This window comes from Tetrao urogallus, assembly GCF_951394365.1.
Source record: "Tetrao urogallus genome assembly, chromosome: 11".
NCBI lineage: Eukaryota > Metazoa > Chordata > Aves > Galliformes > Phasianidae > Tetrao > Tetrao urogallus.
Window position 1 is genome coordinate 17,348,490 of NC_136824.1, and position 22,722 is coordinate 17,371,211.

At 44.2% G+C, this 22,722-nt stretch overlaps 1 protein-coding gene across 2 annotated transcripts; it reads left to right on the forward strand.

Moving 5' to 3' along the window:
* Window positions 1–10,065: 10,065 nt before the first annotated feature.
* RCN2 (reticulocalbin 2) lies at window positions 10,066–22,278 on the forward strand (the record flags this gene model as incomplete). Of its 2 annotated transcripts, none has more annotated exons than XM_079540661.1 (7): window positions 10,066–10,179; window positions 10,252–10,357; window positions 12,074–12,270; window positions 15,869–15,982; window positions 17,044–17,140; window positions 18,976–19,118; window positions 22,126–22,278. In XM_079540661.1, 7 exons carry the CDS (start codon window positions 10,066–10,068, stop codon window positions 22,276–22,278), a joined length of 924 nt encoding a protein of 307 aa, XP_079396787.1. The 2 variants fall into 2 exon arrangements, with proteins under 2 accessions (XP_079396787.1, XP_079396788.1); XM_079540662.1 differs by having other exon boundaries at window positions 15,881–15,982.
* Between the last annotated feature and the right edge of the window lie 444 nt (window positions 22,279–22,722).

The following is a 22,722-nucleotide window of genomic DNA, read 5'->3' on the forward strand; positions in this document are numbered from 1 at the left end:
GCAGGTGAATGAAATACAAGAACTGTAACTTACAAGTCCTCAAGAATAGCTTTCCCTTCGTACCATATTGTGCCAGCTACACTCAGCTCTGTGCTGCTCAAGCTTACCCACAGTGTTTTCAGTCATGACTCTTACACCTCCCCACTTGCCACAGAGAGCCAAGTTCCATCTCCTTCACACATACTGCAAAACCCATTTATTCACCAAGCTCTTGCTAAAGGAGCAGATTACTCTGCAGGCTTGCTCAACTATGCCAGCGACCTTTCAATCAATAAATTGTGTTTCCTTATGCTGAGATTCTCAATCTATTGAGTGAATTTTACGTGGCTAGAACCCAAATGACTTTAAATAAGAAACACAAAGGGAACAGTTACAAACAAGACTTTCCAATTTTTGACATTCCTCAAAGTTATAAGCAGTTTAATTCTGAAGACAGAATATCAGACTGCTGCATTACTCACAATTACAGCACCCTCTCTCTTCCTAGCATGCAGTCAACTGTACTGTTAGCCTATCCCAAAAAACAGAACCTGCTGCTTGTTAATGAATTCTATGGAGGAATACCATAATTGCAACAAATTGAATGTATCATCAATCAATGCCTCTTCTAAATAGGTGCCACTGTGTTTTGCTCCAGGTAGATTTTCTTATGTCACTGTTCTGCACACAGGCAGGATTTCAGATCTGACACAATAAGGGCACATACCACACCAAACCCTGTAGCACAACTGCTACCTACCACTCCAGAAACTGCTCTCCTTTTTATGGCAATATTTCTTACTGACAGGAAACAGGTATTTCCCTTGGGGAATTAGAAAGTTTGGGCTGCAGTTCATATCATGATTGCTTTCTTATGGCTTCTGCATAAAATACGAGTCTCCCAATGGAAAAGTTAAATAGTAAGAGGAAAAAGAAACAGAACAAAACAAGAAAAGAGGAAAAGCAAAGATGCACAGACTGAAAAAAATGAATCCAATATTTTAAATTTAACAGCTCTCTACAGCACTAATACTAGGGATTTCCACACACTCACTGTTTCTGCAGAAAAACATCCTCATGATGAGTAACAGTTCCTAATACAAAGTGTTAAATCACACGCTACTGCTGCCAGTGCAAAACCTCTGAATGTTACGAGCAGAAAAAAAGGTGCACAAAGACAGAACGCTGCTTGTACAAATGGGATGCAAGACTGGCTCAGGCAACCTGAACCTTTGGCCTGATTTACACAGCCCCTGAACAAGTACAAACTGTCCTAATTCATAATATTGCTGTATTGTTCCTCGGGGACGAAATACATATTGAAAGATCAGCAAAAAATGAATCATGGCTCACTGACATACAAACCCTCTGTGCCAAGACAAGGGTCAAGAGATAAAGGACCTGGCTCTGCCAGACTCTCAGCAGCCAGAAGCTCCTTCCTACAGGGCATGTTTCCACTGAGCAATTAGCACCAGATCCTTTGTGCAAAAAAAGATAAAATAAAATCAACCAGCTCACCATTTACTGGAGAGGTTTTGGAAAGAACTCTTCACTGGCAAAAAGTGTGACAATTACAGTGGGGCTTTTTAGGGCCCAAAGAAGGAAGTGACCACAGCCATCGGGGTTTCAGTATCATGCATAACTCCTTAAAGGCAACGATCTAACAAAAGACAACGATTCATTTCCACATTCATTTTTCATGCTTTGGAAGAAAACTCAGAGACAACTCTAATTCACTCATTTTCCAGGAAAACGTCACACACAAAGCTTTGTAAAGTAATATTACAAGCAAGGCAGAGCTAAAAAGGTACAGACTCGAAATAAAAATTGAACCAACTCACCAGTAGCTCAAATACACTCTACGTTCCTTTCCCATAAACTCCTTCATTGCCCAAAAATACAGTTATCAATCTTCCCTGCTTAGATGTCATGTACTACCAGTGCAGTAATATCAGTGGATCTACCACCATACTCAAGAACATACAAGCAACTGCAAGACTAGTTAATAGATAAATGCACCCTCTGGAGACAGATACAAATGAAGCTGCCAAAAGAATGCAAAACTGGCCCTCTTAAAAAATCCATGGACTCATGATAATAAGCAGACTAGCTGCAGTACGTTATCCCAAAGCGTTCTATTGCGTGTGCTTCACTTGAGCAGATTATGGTTGTGTCTTAAACTATTACCTTTTTCTTCTCACTTTCTATCCTTCTATTTTGGCTAAAACAAAAGCACAGTACCTTATTTGCTTCCCCTTGATCAAAGATAAGAAATCAGCCACACGCTGCTTGACTGCTTGGGGTTCCTCACAAGAAGGTTGTCAAAGCTTTGTGTTCAGAGAAGGCAAGGGAGCTGTGAGGGGTCTGAGCACAGGAGTTACGAGGAGCAGCTGAAGGAGGTGGGATGGGTCAGTTTGGAGAAGAGGAGGCTGGGGGCAGACCTTACTGCTCCCTGCAACTGCCTGAAGGGAGGTTGTGGTGAGGTGTGGGTCAGCCTCTCCTCCCATGTAACTAGCAACAAGAAGAGAGGAAATGGCCTCAAGTTGCACCAGAGGATTCAGGTTGGATGTCAGAAAATACTTCTCCAAGAGAAAAGAGTCAGGTGCTGGAACAGGCTGCCCAGGGAGGTGCTGGAGTCACTGACTGTAACACAACAGAAAGCACAGCAATAACAGAGGGGTAGCAAAGTCCTAGGCTACAGCAAGAGAGGATATGTTCAAATGCAGCAGCTACGAACACAGAAGCAAAGGAAAAAAAAAAAAAAAAAAAAATCTGCTTACCCTTGGAAGGCCTCAGGTACACAGGAAACTCCAACAAGACCCCTTGCCTCCACTACCAATGCTTAAATGAGGTCTGGCAGTGGATCCAGGGGTGGATCCTGGCTCTAGCCCTTCCAGTCACTCATGTGTATTGCATACACCTGAGCTCCCCTAGGTTGGCCCTGCCCTCCCACCAGGCGCTCAATCACTGTTTCAAGCCATGACTTGCATCTCTGCTATGCTGACCCTGGAGGTGCTCAAGAAACATTGAGATGTGGCTTATTGGGAAATACTGGTGGTAGGTTGGACTGGATGATCTTGGAGGTGTTTTCCAACCTTGGTGATTCTTTGACAACTGGCTGCTGTTTCATTTTTCCTTGTTACATGTACCTATCAAAGATTCACAGCACATCTTTCACTGCTGACCACTCGGAGCTTAAAAATCCCACCACACAAAACTCCTGCTTTGGAAAAGCAATCTAACAAATTAAGACAGCTGGGACAATGCTGATGTTTACTTTGGAGTCAGAACCTGAAACCAAAGCTTGTGAATGTTTAGTTATTCAATATAAGCTTTCTATCATTCCACTTGTCATTGTTAAAAGGAGAACAGGTACGTGCTCTGAACAGAATGAGTTTTCCTTGATGAAACCTACACGTGCACTAACAGCTACGTAGCTTTTCATGCACCTCATTCTCTTCTGTGACTTCAGACATTTCAGTTCTAAAATGAAAGAAAATTCACAGATACACCTCAGTGCAGAAATGCAACCCAAGAAGACAGTTCAAGCTTTGCTTCAGCTTACTTTAGAAAGAGGTGATCTTCTCCATAACTGTTCATAGAAACATCATCTCCACTGGCAAAATCACAGAACAGATGGGGTTGGAATGAGCCTCTGGAGATGCAGTCCAACCTTTCTGCTCAAAGCAGAATCAGTGACAGAAGGTTGCCCAGGACTACACCCAGTGAGGTTCTGAGCATCTCCACAGCTTCACTGGGGAACCCATCCCAGTGTTCAACCACCCTCACATTCAGAAAACCAGAACAAACCAAAAGCTTTTAGACACTCCTGCCCAAATCCTAAAAGCAGCAGCAGCTCCTAAGGACAAGTGAGCTACAAAAGCACGTGAGATGAGGTCCTCACAAAGACAGCAGTCTGACATCTGGAACAGTTTGAGCAGTATGAAAACTGAAAGTCAATTCCTAGCTTCTGAAGTCCACAAGAGAGAATCACAACAGTAACAAAACAGTTCTAAGGATTCACGTTAAGAAAGGGGATGCATAGTGGCAGCTTTAAGTTTCTTTGCAGATGTTTAATACAGACTGAGGTGATACTACAAGAAACTGCCAAACACGCTTGTTTTAGAGTGCATGGAAGTACTTTGTGGGGTGGCACTAAGACATCCCTTCCAATCTTAAACCCCAAGTTACGTAAGACTGATTTTTAACAACCTTCTCAAAGCTCAGTATCTTAAGATTATTATCTTGCACTGCTATCTCAGTGGTATCAGCAAGACAGTATAAATTTACATGCCTGTTTTCAGAATAAAAAGTAGTTTCTTTTTATCTGTCACTGCTCTGTTTTATACAGTGATCAGCCAATGGAAGGCTGTGCATTTTGAAAAACAACAAATTCAAAAATGATAGCATGGACGCTAAACGTTATCCTTTCTATAAACAGAGAAATCCCACAACAGGAACGTGATTCCATGGAAACAGCTCCAGTGAACTGCTTTAGGGGCCAGGTGCAAAACAAGCTGGGAGAAGACAGCTACAAACATACCATCATCATCCTTGTTTTCCAGAGGGACGCTCCATGCAATCAGGTTCCTGGCTGTACGTCCCTCTTCTGCAACTATCCTCCTCACTTTGTCATGGCTGTTGGAGCGCTGGAAAGAAGCCTGAAAACAAGAAATGCAGGAATGGAAAACACGTCTATATGTGTGTACATACATACATACATACATGCGTGTAGTCTTGACATCTGGACATTTTATCCAACATATGGTTAAACCCATGTGAGTTCATACTTTGTATATTTTTACCAGCTATTCAGAACACAAATATATTTTCACATTTATCTACATGGCAGGCAAAGGGATTGGCCAGTAGAACACAGGAGTTTCTACCCAGTCCTCAGAACAGGTAGGCCTACACCACACTTATATTAATTTTCATTTAATTGATGGCCCGTCCAGCAAGAGCATCAGATTAGACTTTAAAACGTTTGACATTCTTTGAGTTAATTAGAACTAAGGACAAAAGCTGTGTGAGACCAAAATGCACGTGCTGGGTAGCTGAGAAGAACCTGAAGAACCAAGTGGTCACCTCCATTGGTACAGATGCTTTTCATGAGAGTGGCACAGGGTGGTGACTATGCTGAAAAACAGTGAGAATTTCCCTTATCGAAATAGTGTTATCATGCTCTTTGTATATGTTGTAGTTTCCATGGAAATAAATAGGAGGCATTACTTTCACCTACATATATTTAAGAAACAAACACTTCTGTTTCACTAAGAAGACAAGAAGCTAGAAAGCACATCCTGGCAACTACAGCCAGCTGTTCTTTCTAGAAAGCTGCAGCTGTTCACAGACAACATGAGAAGCACTGAGGAATTCACCTAGGAAATACATTTCTTTGCAGTGACAAAAGATAACATCACCAGATCTTAGAAACCAAACATATTAAGAAATAGATGTATCAGCTGACAGACATCAACTGGATGAAGTCGTTCCTCTTCTAAACTGTGTGAAGTTATTGCTCAGAAAGTGATGTGAAACAAAGCCAAGTTACACACAGTAATGCAAAGTCTATATACATTGGTGGTGCAAAACCACTTCAACACTGACAAACATAACCTCAAGTAAGTTATGTAGATGTAAACATTCCTTTATGCACCGATACGCTGATTTTCTGTAGCAGCACTCAGAAGACACCTTTTTTCTCTTTTCACCCTTGCCATCAAGCGTGCAACCTTTGTGTTATGCTACTAGCACATCTTCAGAAAGCAAATACAGTGAAAACGAGTACAGCAGAGGAGTGGCTGTATTCCTCAGGGTGGGAGGAAATGCAGTAGAAACAAAAAGCTGCCATTACTTGAATGCTTGTATCAATAACTACGTTTCTCTCATTTGGGTGTCCTCAAATGCTTGTTTCAAAGCCACAGTGTGCCATCTAGTGCTCCACTGACCACCTGGAGACCATACCACGCGATATGCTGAGAGCAAGCAACCAAAACCACAGCAGAACTATGGAAGAGAGCTGTCTAAAAACATGCTTGTTTAAAAACAAAACCAAAACACCCAAGCAATAGTTTGAGAAATCAACATCATCTATACTAACCTGGTCTTAGTCTACTCTTATTCAATATAAAAGCTCACTCTCTTTAGAAAATTTCAGTGATTGTTCATTGCTGTTGAATAAAGCTTGTTTTTTCTCTCCTTGTTGCTTAACTTAACAAGTTAATAAAACTTACACCCTGGACCTAAGAGTTAAAGACTCACAACTCTCACATAATTGTTTTAAAAGCAACTTAAACTGCTGCATTAAACCAGTGATGCAAATGCTTGTGGAACCTTCCCAACTGAGTTAAATGGTTTTGATTTATCTGAACTGTCTCTGAGATGTGGCTGCATTTTGTATTCACGTATCCTCAAACGTAGCAACCTTATCTAGAAGCAGATCTCATCTATCACAACTTGCTGTCAAAAAGGGATAAGTAGACAAATCCTTAATGGATTCTCAATCCAGACAACATTCACTCTGCACAATCCATGCAACACTGAACCACAGCTTTCCTACAACACGAGCCTGCTCACTTCTGCCATACACAGAGGGCTTTGAAAACCCAATTGAATTCTTTTTCCCATTTTTTTTTTTTTCATGCTGGCATTCCACTTCATTTCATCCTCCATTGGCCCTCTCATTTTCCAAGCTGAACACCCTTCAGTCTTCTTTCTCAGATTTTCCACATCACAGATTACATATTCACTGAATCTGAGTGTTGAGGGGTTTCTCTTCAAGATTGTCTTCAACTGGTTCCTATCTTTCGTTGAGATACAGTGCCCAAGAGCAGATACACTTCAATGAAGTCATTTTCCATGCTCAGTAAGATTATTTGTATCCTATAGATGATGCTAACCCCGTTTAAACGTATCAAAATGACAAACGGGTTTTATTTCTTTGCAGTATGTTATCTTTTCATTACTAAGGATATAATCACAGCAAATATGTCATAACATCACACAGAAATTAGCACTCTTTCCATAGGCACAGAACAGCAGGCTTCCACAGGCCTAATCCAATCCACAAATGTCTGCTCCCAAAAGCAGAGCCACCTCCTTCTACCACATACCCAGAATTTCTCGTGTTGCATCCAGGACCCCTGTAATACCACAGCTGTTCTTTACACTTATTTGTGCAGAGCAAAACAATCCTGCACTAAAATACACTGGGACAATTTCCAAACAAAAGTTGGGAACTTTGGAACTTGTAGTTTTGTTTTAATTGAAACAGAATTTGGTCTGAACAGCATTTTTCCCTTAGAAGTTCTAATGAAAAGAAAACATTCATGATTGCAATACTCCATTGTACAGCAGTCCTTTAATGCAGGTATCAAAACCCACAATTTCACAGTACAAAGGTTTTTGCATCTCTTCTGTTTCGAGGTTTTCTGCCCCACAGCTCACATCACAGTCCATGGCTAACAAGCTCACATGTATGGGGGGCAAGCGTGAGAGGGAGGACGGCATGCATGAAAATGAGCAGGGGAGTCCTAATTTTGGAACACTCCAGGGGTACCAGAAGGACTCGAGTATATTTTTTAACAGGATTCATTTCTTTATTCCATTTACAGTGTAGAACTCTCATGGGATGTGTAAAGAAGTAACAAAGGGAAAGCAGAAGTTATTTCAGCATTTTCAAGAATTCACATAATGGTGTTGATAAAATCAGTTTCCAGAGAAGGTGCAAATGAATACTCATTAACGAATCCCAATGCAAAAAAAAGTATTTTTCTTGCAGCAGGAAAAACCTCAGTACAGTGTTACAGTATCTGAACCTACCATCACGTTATAGCCTTCTTCTGCATCAGCAGGCTCATTCATTGCATTTTTGGACGACCCCATTGAGCTTTCATACCTGCGTCAAAACAAACACAGTCAGTTTTAGCTTCCCAGCAAAAATTAATGACAAGGACATCTGATGAATGTGGTAATGTTTTCAGAGGACAGTCATATTTGTAAAGTGCTTACTTGGCTCCATATTCAAAGCAGCTCAAGAAGAAAATCAAAAGAGGCTGACACTATAGAAAAAAAAACAAAACAACCAACCTAACAGTGGAAGAGACCCTTAAAGGCCATCAGTGCAACCCCTGCAGTGCACAGGGACACACACAGCACATCAGAGCCCCCAGCCTGACCTTGCTGTCTGCAGGGACGGGGCACCACTGCCTCTCTGGGCAGCCCTTAGTGTACAAAACTTCTTCCTTACATCTAATCTGAATCACCTCTCTTCTAGTTTGAAACCATTTCCCCTTGTGCTGCCACAACAGATCCTGCTGGTGTCCGTATCCTTCCTTCTTTGCAGCCCAGCCCCTTCAGGCACTGAAGGCTGCTCTCAGCTCTCCCCACAGCCTTCTCGCCTTGGTGCTGCACAGCCCAGCTCTCAGCCTGTCCTCACAGGGAGGTGCTCCAATGATGAGTGTACAACGAGCAAAGTTCACCCAAAGGAGCGCATTTTGACACGTATTACAGCAGCAAACGGTACAAAGCACACTGCTCTGGAACAGGGGAAGGCACCAACAGCAACGTTTCTTGTGACAGTACCGGGCAAATTAGCCAAAACGAATCAGAGGTGCTGAAAATCTCTGTGGGATAATTAGTTAGGTCACTAAAAAAACCCAAACGGGTTCATGCAGAAGACAGCTATAATAAAATACATGTTTTTCATCGAGTACTGGACTGGGGACCCACAGCCAAAAGCGGAGAAATACGTGGGGTTAAATATTTATAGGTTCACCGAAATCTTTCAGCATTACTGCAGCCACGCAGGAGTAAAACGAAACGCATGGTTTCAGGGCTGGAGCAGCCGGCAGCACTCAGAGCCGCCTCACACACAGCCGGGCGCACAACGCCGGGGAGCCTCGCAGCCCGGACGGAACGCGGAACGGGCTGACTGACACCCGGCACGGGCTTCCCGGTTGCCACGGCAACCAAGCTCCCGGCCCCGCTCAGCACTCGGCCGCTGGGGCAGGCCGCGGGCCCGGCTCGGCGGCTATGAGAAGCGCCCGGGGCCCGGCGCCGCGGGGCGTGAGGGGAGGGCTGGCCCGCCGCCATCTTGCCTCGCCACCGCGCCCCGCGCCGCCCGCCGCCGCCGCGCCCCTCCCCCGCGCCGAGGGGCACTCACGCTCTCCGTCGCGCCGCTCCGTCCCGCCCGCGCGCGTCCCGCCGCGGTGATGTCATCGCATCCCGCCGCCAGCGCCCGTCCGCCCGCCGCCGCGCGCCGCGCCCGCCCCCCCCCCCTTCAGTCGCGCATGCGCCGCCCGCACCGGTGAAGGCATTGCCCTCACCTTGCCCACCCGCGGCGCGCTCCAGCCGCCGTTCGTGCACCTGCCGCACCGCCCGCCGCCGGGGGGCGCTGCTGAGCGCTGAGGCGCGTTGCGGGGCGCGGCGCCCCGTTCCGTGCGGTGAAAGGCTGGGCGGGCGGCTCCGTGCTGCCTAGGAACGAGAGCGGGTGCGGGGAGCGTTCCTCGTCCTTCGGACACTGACACAAAATTAGGTCTGCCGTGTCTGCACAGCCTGAAATGCCGCAGGGCGATCTGTGCCGGGACTTGTGACAGAAACATACTCTTCTCTCAGGGAGAAGCATCAAACCCAACGGCAGCCCTAGGCAAACCTCAATTAACCACTATCGGTGATGAATCGGACCTGCGCGGGCGCATGGCCGGGCACGTTTTCGGCTCTCTCGGGCGGCAGACGAAGCCCCGCTCTCTTTGCAGCTCGTTTTTCCCCCACGTCTCCGTTCAGCCGTACCGCCGCACCTCGCCCGCTCGCTCGGCAGCGCTGTTTGGCAGCCCCGTCCCGCACGGCACGGCTCTGCTCTGCTGTAGCGAGACGCTCCATTCCAGCCACAGACGGCTGAAATCCCCCGCGGTCCGAAGCGGACTCCCGGACTCCCGGCACGGCACAACGGGAGCGCCGGACACGAGGGGGAGCACGCGGTCCCGCCGGCCCGAGCCGCGCGCAGGCGGCGTTGCGGACCCCCGCCGCGCCCCTTTCCCTTTTCCTTTCCCCGCCCCTCAGCGCGCTCCCCTCCTCGGCGGCGCGATGCGGCGGCGGCCGCTGCTGGCGCTGGGCCTGGCCGCGGTCCTGGCGACGCTGGACGCGGCGTACGGGCAGCACCGAGCAGATTACGACCGGGAGGCGTTGCTAGGAGGGCAGGTGGGCGGCGGGGCCGGGGGTCGAACCGAGCGATCCGGGAGGCGGTTTTGATGCGCGGTTCCTCTCCCGCAGGAGGAGGCGGAGGAGTACGCGCGGCTCAGCCCGGAAGAGCAGCAGAGGCGGCTGAAGGCCATCGTGCGGAGGATCGACGCGGATAACGACGGCCTGCTCAGCAAGGGTAACGGCGGGGCGACCGGGCGGGTCCGGGCTTTGTGCGCATCGCGGGGCCTGGGAGCGGCGGCGGCTCCTCCGGGGATCGTCCGCTAAAAAGAATGTCCCGAGAGAGACGTCGTGCCGGAACGTGCCGCAGATGGCAGAACGTGGCTTTTGTACACGGCACGACTCCACGCCGAGAGCGGCTGGCACAGATCCGAGCCCAGAGCCGCGCTGTGACACCGCGGTAGCGCGGGGCAGCAAAGCGCCTCGCTGCGGGGAGAAGCCATGGCGTGAGATGAGGGCAGCATCGCGCAGATGCCTACCGAAAGGAGACCTGGGGCTGCTGGTCTCCGGCACGCGCAGCAGGAAGGGCTCTGATGTTGTGAAGTGTATCAGTGCCGTCAGTACGCTGCCCTGATGAAATGCACGGCACCTGGTGCTAAGGCTGATGAAAACTTGCTTTCCCCTCCCTTCCCGACCTCCCAGGGGAATGCCTTTTTACACCGAGAAGCACAGGGGGATGGAGCTTTCCCAGCTGTTCCCAGCATTAGACACTCCTTGAGATCTTTCTGCTTATCGGCACACTTCATTTGCAGGCAGACAGAGAAGGTGTGAACCCAGGAGCTTTGACCTGATGATCCTTATGGGTCCCTTCCAACGTGGGGTATTCCATGATTCTATAATCAGCAGTATGTCTGATGAACGGCACTGGACTCGGTGCTTAAAGCTGGGAAATAACTACCTGCCCTATCAGTAATGCCGCCGTCTGTGATAAATTGCATTGCAGTTTCTCCGTTAGGTCTTGTAGGCAGCAGTGGTTTTGTGCACTTGGCGTCTGTGCCTCCCTGTGTTTAATCAATTCAGACAATCTTTTACAAAGTTGTTTCCTTTGGTGCCACACATTTAGTATGCAGAATATAGTTGAAAAATCTCTTGTTGCTGTACGAAGATGCTTAAATAAACCTAATAAAGATGTATTGGCACTCCAACATGGGAGGACACAGTAATACACTCCAGCCATCTCCTTCTGGGCACCTGAAAATAGCTGCTTGAGACCAAGAAAATACCTTCTTCCAATCTTCATACAATCAAGAACTTTAATGTATTAGTGTGAAACTATCTGTATGCTAAGCTTAACTTGTTTTAGCCACGTTTTTGTAAAATCAAGTAGCTTCAAAGCATTCCCAAAGTATGTAAGGTTTGATTCCAGCTCCTAGTAAAAGAAAAATCCTTGTTAATGTTTTTGGGTCAAGCTGACCTAACTCCAGCAGCCATCAAAAGGGGCAGGACTGTGTTGTTCAGGCCCAGTGAGCCTGAAGTCAGGGCACTTGCTCGGTTGAAAACAAGCTTCCTTGTAGGATAAGTTTTAGTGATGCGTGCACTCTCAAATCATTTCTTGCTGCCGCTTCCCGTGTGTGTCAGATGGGTGCATCAAACTTTCTCTGGCAGCACCAGCATAATCCAATGTGAAGTAACCATGTCATTGGCCTCTGTGGGTATCAGCAGGGAAACAGTCCTACAGAAGAAGCTGAAAGGGGTAGCTGTGATCTGTTCTTTCACTCAGTTAACTCAGAAAAAGGCATAGCCCAGAGGAAGCAGGTTGTTTTGTTTTCACCAGCCTCTTGCCTTGCATCTGAACTGTAAAGTGCATTCCAGACCAGGTAGACCTGTGTTATCTTTGCAGGTTTTGTAAGATAGGTTATTCTGATTTTTTGTTCATTCTAATGGTTTTTCACAGATGAGCTGAGCTCCTGGATACAGCAGTCATTTAAACACTACGTTACGCAAGAAGCTAAGCAACACTTCCATGACTATGACAAAAATGGTGATGGATTGGTGTCTTGGAAGGAGTACAACTTACAAATGTATGATCGTGTAATTGATTTTGATGAGAATACTGTCCTGGAGGATCAAGAAGAAGAATCATTTCGACAGGTAAAATGTTTTAGCATCAGTTTCTGAAAGCTGCTGGCAAAAGGAAACAATATTTGTTTATTGTGATGGAACAAGATGGGTAGAGGAACTGTAGCAGCTGGCACATGTTTTAACACTTTCATTATTCTGAGATAGGGGAGTAATTAAAGGAAAGTAATGGAGTATTAAACCTGCTACCAGCAGAACACAGAACGAAATTGTGCCTCACGAATATATTTTGCCAGCTGAGTGGAGCATCAGCCTACACAGAGCAGAGTCACCAGCAAACTGCTTAAAACAGGATGGCACCCTGTTAAATGAGGTCTGTAGCCTAACCAGTGTCCTGCCTATAGCTTGGGCCAGGAGCATGTGTTGGAGTCAAAGGAAGCCTTGTACTTCCTTACCCCCTCACTGCACTCTTTTATCCACTGGTCATTCATTTCTGAAGCATACTCGGGGGTATTTATACTGCATATGCTTTTCAACTTTTCTGTCTGCTAGAGAGCCAGAGGGAAAGCAGTAGCAATTTGGGCCCTTTGATCAATCAAAATGCAACCCTGGTAGATAAAACTGATGAATAAACAATAGAAGTTACAGATTAAACTCATATATGCAAATAAATACTTCAGAATGACCAGGAAAGTGGCAAGAGAGGCAGGGAGGGAATTCACCAAGAGTCTTCGGTAGCAAAACTTGTTTAAGTTATGCTTTTGTAAGTACATGTATATGTTTCCTCAAAGAGAATGAGTGAGTCTGTAGGCTAGCCTGGCCTCAGTTTTTGGTGGCTACTTTTATTAAAGCAGTAGCCATGCATATACTGTTGACAGAAATGAAGTTGAAATAGACAGTAAGCAACAGATTTTATACAGTGAAAGCAAACTGTAAAGCTCTGGAGGTCACTTAATCACATAGCTTTAAAATAAAACAAGATTCAAGATTTTGAATGGAACTTCCCACCAAAATATTGCCCCTGTGTTTGAAGTGTTGCTGTCGTACTGTGCTGAGATAAAAGTGCTGGTTACTTACTTATGCTGTATTTTGTGGTGATTGCTGGCAAGGTTTTCCTGCTTGCTGACTTCTACTGATAGTGGCAAAAGCAAAATCATCAGCATTGCACCTGCATTGTGTATCAGCTGTCTTTGGCTGTACTTTTGAAAATTAGAGATTCTGCTGCAGTTACAATGGAAAATTGGACAATTCCTGATTTAGAACTGACATCAAGTAAAAGTATGAATTCACCAGAAGGTGGCAGACTTGTTTGTCACTTCTCAAAAAAGCCCTGGAAACAGACTTTTTCCATCAGTAGCTGAAGTTGATTTTGCAGCTTTTAAAGTGCAAGCTTAACATCACCTCCCATGGAACTCTGGCCCAGTTTACCATACCAGGAAGCCCCACGCTCTTTCTTAGCCCAGAGCCTGGCTCCAAACAACAACCTCTTGACTTACCTCTATGCTCTCAGTGCCCTGCAAAGGGTTTAAAGCTTTAGGAAAAGCCACTAGTCAAGGTACATTTACTAAAGCAAGGCTATTAAGTGGTCATCTGGGGAGACATAAAGTCCCACGTTGAAATGGTGCCTTCTTACTGCCATTGTAAGTGATGGAGTGGAACAACTGATTATATTCCTTTGAAATTCATGTTTGCAAGTCACTTTATCTGATTTTTGTCAGTATGCCCTTGTTCATATTTGGCCCTTCTCTTCATCACATGATTTCTTTGATCATTAGTCAGGTGTCTGGTGGATTTTGATTTTCATTGTCTTAGCTATGGTAATTGCCTTTGATAATTGCCCAACTATATACATATAATTTTTTGGATGTCTGTTTCAAATAGCCACAGTCATCACAAGACTCAGCTATGAAGAATATTAACCCACTTTTGTACTTACAGAACGTGGATATTCTGAAGGCCAGCAGGTTGCCCACGGGCCAGCAGTGTTGCCCTTGTGGCCAAAAAGGCCAGTGGTATCCTAGGGTACATTAGAAAGAGCACGGCCAGCAGGTCGAGGGAGGTGATCCTCCCCTCTGTTCTGCCCAAATGAGGCCACATCTGGAACACCGTGTCCAGTTCTGGGCTTCCCAGATTAAGGCAGGCAGAGAACTGCTGGAGGGTGTCCAATGGAGAGCCGCAGGGATGGCTGGGGGCTTGGAACATCTCCCTAGGGAGGAAAGGCCAAGGGGTTCAGCCCGACAAAGAAAGGGCTAGGGGGTGTTTTATCAGTGCTTATCAATATGTAATGGGCAGGAGACAAGCGGATAGGGCCAGGCTCTTTTTGGTGGTGCCCAGCAACAGGAGAAAGGGCAACGGGCATGAATTGGAACTCAGGAAGTCCCATACACTTGTAAGAAAGATATTCTTTACTTTGAGAGTGACAGAGCAGTGGCACAGGCTGCCCGGAGGTGGTGGACTCCCCTTCTCTGGAGATATTCAAAACCCACCTGGATGCTTTCCTGTGTAACCAACTCTAGGGAGCCTGCTTTAGCAAGGGCTTGGACTGGACAATTTCCAGAGGTCCCTTCCAACCCCTACAATTCTGTGATTCTATTTAACTCTCAGCTAATGTCAGCTTTCCTTTAAAAATTCAATTAATTGTTATGCAGACTAGGCATGCTCTTACAATTTGTTAAATCTGCTCTTTAGGAATCAGATTCGCCTAACTGTGAAGAAAAAAAAAAGTCAATAAATAGGATGGAAACTAAAAAGTATGACATAAAATGGTTACTTTGAAAGTACTTGTGATCTGCAGCTTGGTGGCCACTGCCTTATCCAGATCGAAGTGACACTGGGAGCACAGTACATTTACTCATGAGATTCCAAGATTTTCACAGCTCGCAACACACACATTTTGACTAGGGATTTATTATCCCTGATTTGGGTCTTTGTTTTGTCTGAAGAGAGTGTATGGAATGAAACAAGCAAAAAGAAGGAAGTCTTTGCACATTTAGAGTACAGAAAAAGGAGGTGTGAGGCATTCAGAAATAGTGATTTGCCCGTTTGTGGTGGGTAGTGTTTATTTTAAGGGGGCGTGCTAAAACTTACAGTTACTTACTGTGGTTTTGAGAAGTATCTTAGCTTTGAAATAAGTTGATGACATGGGCAACAGTCTTGTACAGTCTGTCTCATCCTTGAGCACTTAAAATGGCTTCAGAAAATTCGGTTTATATGTATGCTGTTTCAAGAACCACAAACTGCCTTGATGTAAATGAGATATGAATTCAGAAAGTTCAATGTCCTTAAATGCAAGTGTTAGAATTTGTGATGGTTGCTGTAGCAGTCATTGTATTCCACTGGGTTAGTTTGGGAAGTGGTGACTTGAAGAAGAGGAAACATATAAAGGCAAGGTCTTCTCATTATCTCTCTTCAATGATTGGGGAGCCTTGGCTGAGCGTGTTTCAAATGTCAAAAACTGGAAAGAAAAAGATTTTAATAAATTCCTAAAACAGAACCCCCTCAATTAAAGGTGCAGTTCTCACTGCTTTGGATACGCTCTTCTTAGTGAAATATAACATCACTGTAATACAAGTAGGTAATGTGAAACAATTAATATTCTAATGAGTTTACAGACAGCTACTATAATGTTTTTCCTTTTCATTAAGCACTCTAACTAAATCTCTTTTCTAAGCTTCATTTAAAGGAGAAAAAGCGTTTTGAAAAAGCTAACAGGGATGATGATCCTGATCTAAATGAGGATGAATTTATCGCTTTTGAACATCCTGAAGAAGTGGAGTATATGATGGTAAGACGTGCAAGGAAATCTTCATTGCCCTGTGTGTTTAGGGGCAATGCCTTTTTGAAGCCCCAGGACTACAGGAGGCTGCTTTTGAGCAGCTGTGCATATTGCTGTGCCAGACCAGGGGAAAGATGAGGTGGATTCAGTGCTGGAGTTCAGCAGCAGCAGCTCAGCATTTCTCTTGAAGATCTATTTCAAGAACTGGTACTGCACAACATCCCAAACCTTAGGAGTTAGTCTGACGTGGCTATCTCTAAAACTGCTAAGTTAGAAATAGATCAGGAAGATTTCAGCTTGAAGAAGTTTCAGGCCCAGTTCAGAGTTAAAAAGTAAAGTTAGAGGAGCTTAAAATAAACCTTTTTTGGTGCAGGAAAAGCGCAGGTGCCAGACATTCACACCTTGAATCAAGGGAAACAGTGCACTTTGGTGCTGATCACACGTTTCATCACTGCTGTGACTGCTGGTGTCATTCCAGCCCGTGCCCACAGCTGACCCCACTTAGAAGCATGTTGATGCTTTGCTGCTCCTTCAGCTCTGCCTGTCCAGTGCTGCACAGCTTCAAGCCAGGAGGAGCTCCTTGCAAACACAGCTTCAGTTTGTGTTGGCATAACCCTTGATTGTGAACAAACAAGAGCAACTACAAGAACAGGCATTCTGACCTCACTGGGAAACAAAGCACTAAGAGAATAAACATTTTTTCCAGCACCTTCAAACACTTCAGTACTGCAAAAAAGTAAGTACATTGAAGGAAAAAAGAAAAGAGAAATGAGATAATACAGATTTGTGCAAATTAATGGTTTTAGCTAGTGGAATTGTTTTGAATTATGTTGAAGGATTCCAACTCAATCCACACCCTGCACGTTTAACATCCTAAACTAAGAATGACCTGTTTTGTTGCACAGAACCAATTATTTGCACTGGTCTTACAGAACAGAGAAGCAGATTCAAAATGACTGTCTCTTTAGTTTAAAGGCTTCATTATGGCACTTAAATGATTGATTGCTTTTTCTCTTGATTGCAAGACTGATCAATTGGTGTTTTGCTTTTTGTTTGCATGTATGCAAAAGGACTTTGTCACTGAGGAGGCTTTAGAAGAACACGATAAAGATGGTGATGGATTTGTGAGCCTGGAAGAATTCCTTGGTGATTACAGAAGAGACCCAAGTAAGGAAAAGGGGTGGGGTTGAACAAAAGCTTTTGGAATGGGATGAACTGTATGCATCTTTGTTTCCAGCTGTTAGTACCTCCACCTCCAGGCTCTGAGTAACATTACCCTGTCTTTCAGAGTAACTCAATTTCCTGTACTGTGCATAGCCAGGCATTATTTTAGCCTGTTTTGTGAGTATTCAGCAGAAGTTTGTTTGCAGCCCACTGTTTCCTCGTAGGTTACTTCTTCTCCCAAAGACTTAAGCATAAAATTCTCATCACTAGGTAGGCAGCTAAAATCAACTGCAGTTCTGCTAACTGAATGCATCTGGGAAGCCACCTGGCATGAATGTAAGATTAGCTGTTTCTGGTCTGGAGTTTATGACTGCTTTTCTCGAGGTGTGCTGTTAATAGATAAATATTTATATTCTGTCTTTGGCTTCTGACAAGATATGTCAAAAACCTCTTCTGATTTCAAAAAGATGAGCAACTAGATGGGGAAAAATGCATGGACCTAAAGAGTCCTAATTCTGAAGTGGTGGTTTTCCTGTGTTATTTTTGTTTGTTTGGGTTGATTGGTTGCTTTTTTAATCTTTTTCGTGCTCTGACTTGAAAAAAACTTTTCCAAGCCTGCCTCTCTAAAATTGTTAGAAAGGAGTGAAATCAGTGCTTGGGTCCTTGCAGTAACAGAGAAGATAGAATCACACTGCCATTATTATTTTGAAATCAAGGCTTCAGACCCAGCTATAATGTAAAACTTGTTCAGCTTTCCTCCAGGTGACCACCTCTTGACTTCCATGGTGTTTAGGAGCACTTGTGCACAGTGCTCATCAGTGATGAGTGGTCAGTTGGATGAACGGCTTCTTAATTTCTTGGAAGAGTTTGAGACAATTTTAAAACAACTGGCTAGGTTTCGGGATGCAGTGTAAGCTCATGGGGTAAATATGAAACAGGAATACAAATAAATAAATACAAATAAAGAAAAGAAGTAATTCGAGCTGTTTTGAATACATTCCAAGTATTTTAGGGAAAAAAACAACTGAAGTGAACTATTTTGAAAGCCTGCAGCATTGTCCCAGGTCTGATGAGCCTGCACTAATTAAGACCTTTGCCTCTTTGCTGGCTGTCACAGATGAACCTCTCCGGATGTAAAAGCAGGGCAACAGAATGTTATTAAAAACGTGGTATAGCCTTACAAGTTTTGTCATCATATGCTCTGCACAATGCCAGTTCTCTACCTGTTTTTGGGACACTTGTTGATTTAAAGCCTTTCCCTGCTTTCCTCCATCCGTTGTGTGCTGAGCTGACCGATGTCTGAGGACAGCTGTGCTGCCCGTAGTGCTGTCGTGTGATGCTGTTAACAGGGTGTTTGCGATGTGGTTGCTCTACAAGAAGAGAGTAATCTTAACCCAGTCAAAGCAAATAATGTGAAATTTCTCTGTCAGCCACTTTCACTTTTTCCTACTGACTTGTTGGATCTCCCAGTAAGTTCTCTATGTAGTGTGCTTTCTCTGCTCTCAATTTGGGTGACTGTGGAGATGCTAGGCAGCTCAGTTGATGTAATGTATGACTTTAATGTCCGTGATACAGGCTGGTTCAGCTGCAGTTTTACTGTCTCAATGTTACTTTAGCTTTAAATTATGAATCTGTACAAGTTAGAGAGAGCTTATGTGTAGGCAGATGCATTTATTAACTATACTGGGACTGGTCTGTAAGGTTTGTCTTGTTTAGTGAAATCACTTTTATGTTATGTTTTATGAGACTAAGTTCACTTGTTTTGCCTAGTAGAAGAGGTGAACGCATTGATTTCAAGGAAAATAGTGGATTTAAACTTAACAAATGTTTCTCACTAGCTGCCAAGGAAGATCCAGAATGGATACTTGTTGAGAAGGATCGATTTGTGAATGACTACGACAAGGATAATGATGGGAAACTCAACCCTCAAGAGCTGTTATCCTGGATAGTGCCCAATAACCAGGGGATTGCACAAGAGGAGGTATGCATTTTGACTGGTTCAGTAATTACTGCTTGGAATTTATTTAGTGCAGTAGTATTCTGAAGGTATCACAAGGTGATGGTACATCAAAGTGATGGATAAATTCAAGTTTACAGTACCTTAGTAGTTGAGAAAGAATGCTTAGTAGATCTTTGCATAGATTCTTTGAACCTGTTTTTCCAGTTTGGCAAAGAGTGTTGATCCCTGCACTGGATAAGGCAAATGTGAAGTTCCTATCGATTGTATAATGTTTGTAAATGAACAAATTTACAAATTCTATGTGTTCAAATAGTTTACCTGGTTTGACTTAAGAACTCAGTATTTAAAACAGTCATTTTGAAGTTATCAGAGGTAAAACTAATGAAGTACACAAATAAAAGAAGCTGTTATACGCAGCATAATTTTGAAAACAAAAATTGATCATTCTTCTAACTTGTTAAATTGCCATAATTAGTCAAAATTTATATAAAATCTTGTATTTATATAAGAAAATAGAAGTATTGTATGTTTCAAGAGGCTGTAATGCAAACTTTCGTAATATAATTAAAAGGGGTTAATCAGCAGTAGAATACCATAATAGGTTTAAGTGGATTCTCATTTTAATCATCTGTTTTGCTTGTAGCAGGCAGTAGAAGCCCTGAGTGTTCCCAGCCAGCCTCTTCTAGTGAATAGACTTCATAGTTACTGGCTGCAGTAGAGAGGGTGTCTGCCCTTCTGCTGCAGACTTCTTATCTTAATTTGTGCTGGTCCTTTCCTTTGCACAGAAAGATTTTGGTGTTCTAAATGGCAGAAACAACAGCCAGGTCCTCCTATAGCTCCAAAATTGCTACAGTCAGGAGGTGCTTTGTACTGAACAGCATTGAACTGGGTTGGGACATGCTCATTTACTGATGTCCCACCTCCTTCTATTTTAGTTTGCTGATTACAGAAAAACCAACTCAGCAGGCAACGCTGGCTGCTCACGTACCTCGCTTTGCAGGAAGCTACGCTGTGAAATTGCACGAGCACTATTTTTGTCAATGTGGGTCTGTCAGCTTGTGTGCTGACTTGTTTCGGCATCTCACCCGTGAGGGGGACTGCAAGGAAGGCTGTGATGTATCTCACAGAATCACCAAAGTTGGAAAAGACCTTCAACATCACCCAGTCCACCCATCCACCTATCAGCAATAGTTCTCACTAAACCTTGTTCCTCAACAAAATCCAATTGTTCCTTGAACACCTCCAGGGTCAGAGACTCCACCACCTCCCTGGGCACCCATTCCAGTGCCTGTCCACTCTTTCAGAAAAGCAGTATTTCCTAACGTCCAGCCTAAATCTCCCCCAGTGCAGCTTGAAGCCATTCCCTCTATTCTGTCACTGTTACACGAGAGGAGAGGCTGACCCCCAGCTCACTGCAACCTCCATTCAGGTAGTTACAGAGAGCAGTAAGGTCTCCCCTGCCTTGTTTGATTGTTTCTCTAACGTGCTGGGTTTTTTTCTTCAGTTAATGCAAGGGCTAACAAAGTCACCTATCCTAAACAGAAGGTAGCGTTGTCTTAAGCCATAAACTGCTGGTTATGAATATTACCATTTGGTTTTGGCATTTCAAACTGGCTTGAGAAATCAGGTAGCTAAATAACAGAAAAAAAGAAAACACTGTATACTCAATTTTACAGAATCACAGAATTGTAGGGGTTGGAAGGGACCTCCAGAGATCATCGAGTCCAACCCCCCAATCTCATTGAATTGCAGAATGGTTAGGTGGGAAGGGACCTTCGTGGCTCCCCAGCCCCTTCTGCTGCAGGCTGCCTGCCCCACAGCTCATGCTGCCAGGGCCCATCCAGGGCCTTGGGCACCTCCAGGGATGGAGCAACTGCAGTGGAAGGACCCTGGCCGTGTTCAAGAAGTGTTCAGGTGTTGTACTGAGGGATGTGGTGTAGAGGCGGACGGTTGGACTGGCTGATCTGGGAGGTCTTTTCCAACCTCGGTGATTCTGTGATTCTATATGGAGCCAAACTGATCAGGAAAAGTAGAAGTGGAAGGATGCTCTAAATGACTGTATTTATAGATGTTTAGCAAGTAAAACCAAAGCCCATTTCAGACTAGGAATTCTTCCACTACTCAGAACTAACAGTTGCCTTAGATCTTCTGTACTAGCTTGTTAGCTTTGAGCTATGAAATTCTTGTGAATATGATATAAATAAAATACTCTGCATTTCTTGTTTTACTGCTGAATTTCCCTCCTTCTATAATACAAAAGCAAGCAAAAAATTGAAAACTGTTTTAACATGCAGTTTCATTTGACATTATTGTGATTTAAAGTTCTGTTGGACTTTTTTTTTCTCCCAAAAAGCAAGCTTTTGCTTTCAGGAAATGAGGGAAAGCTTATTGCTATCCAGAGTTGATGTTTCTACACGCGGATGGCGTATCTCATCCGTTGTTGAAGGTATTAGACCTCTTTCATAGTAGACATCAAATACTTTCCAGCTAAGTATTAACCGTAGATTACAGTTACACAGCTGTTCTTGCAAGTCATAGGTACAGGAGATCTAGATGAAAATCTCTACCCTACCCTTTTTTTATTTTAAATATGTATGTACAGATGATGGAGAAGCGAGTCTCCTTAGGATCAAGACATAAAAAACAGCAGACAGAGTGAGTTGAAAGCAACAGTGCCCAGAGCTGAAACAGAGCTGAAAAAGAGGTGTATCTTGTCAGACATGGGGCAAAAACGTGACTGAGAGAGAACTGGCACGCACCTGTGAAAGAGGATGCTCAGCAGATCCTAGCTGAGCTCCTGCACACCCAGCACTTCCTCCTGCAGCTGCCTACCTGTGGTTGAATGCCCAGGAGCAGTGTGACAGCTGTTCTCTAACTGAGCTCCTGGGCTCGGTGAATTGACAGTGAGCTTAGAGATTTCAGACTTTGCCTCTGAATAATAAGAGCAAAGGGAGACAAGCTGAGGAAAGACAGGTTTATAAATGCTCGTATCTATGAACTCAGTGCACGCTGTTCCATTTATTTTTAGGCTCTTCACCTGATTGAAGAAATGGATCTGAATGATGATAAAAAGCTTTCTGAGGCAGAAATCCTTAAGAACCAGGATTTGTTTCTTAACAGCGAAGCCACCGATTACGGCAGGCAGCTTCACGACGAACGTTTCTACCACGAAGAACTTTAGATTATTTATTTTGTAATCTGTTTTTCTTCCCTTCCTTTCATTGGGAGCCTTTGTTAAATGCACTCACTTTTCAGCTTTGTTGGAAGTTTTGTGCTGTAATTACAATAGAATAACATTTGTGTAAATACTTGGCACTCAGAATTAAATTGCCTTCCTGCAGACATCCTTAGGCCTCTTCCCGCCTTCAAAATTAATCTTAAATACTTATTCCAAAATTACATAGCAATGGGAAGGAAATTAGCTAAGGTACAGTACTGCATTGTGCAGGGCTGTGTGACTACACTTCAAATAAATGGAGAATCTAAATGGTTGTGAAGGAATTCAAAACAGAAAATGAGACTACTATTTTTTCTAATCAGTTTAATTAGGGAGGAGAGCAGAGAAGATAGAGGGAAGAAGTTCAGAGTGAGTATTAACTGTGTTTTATTTAATACGTTTGGAGAA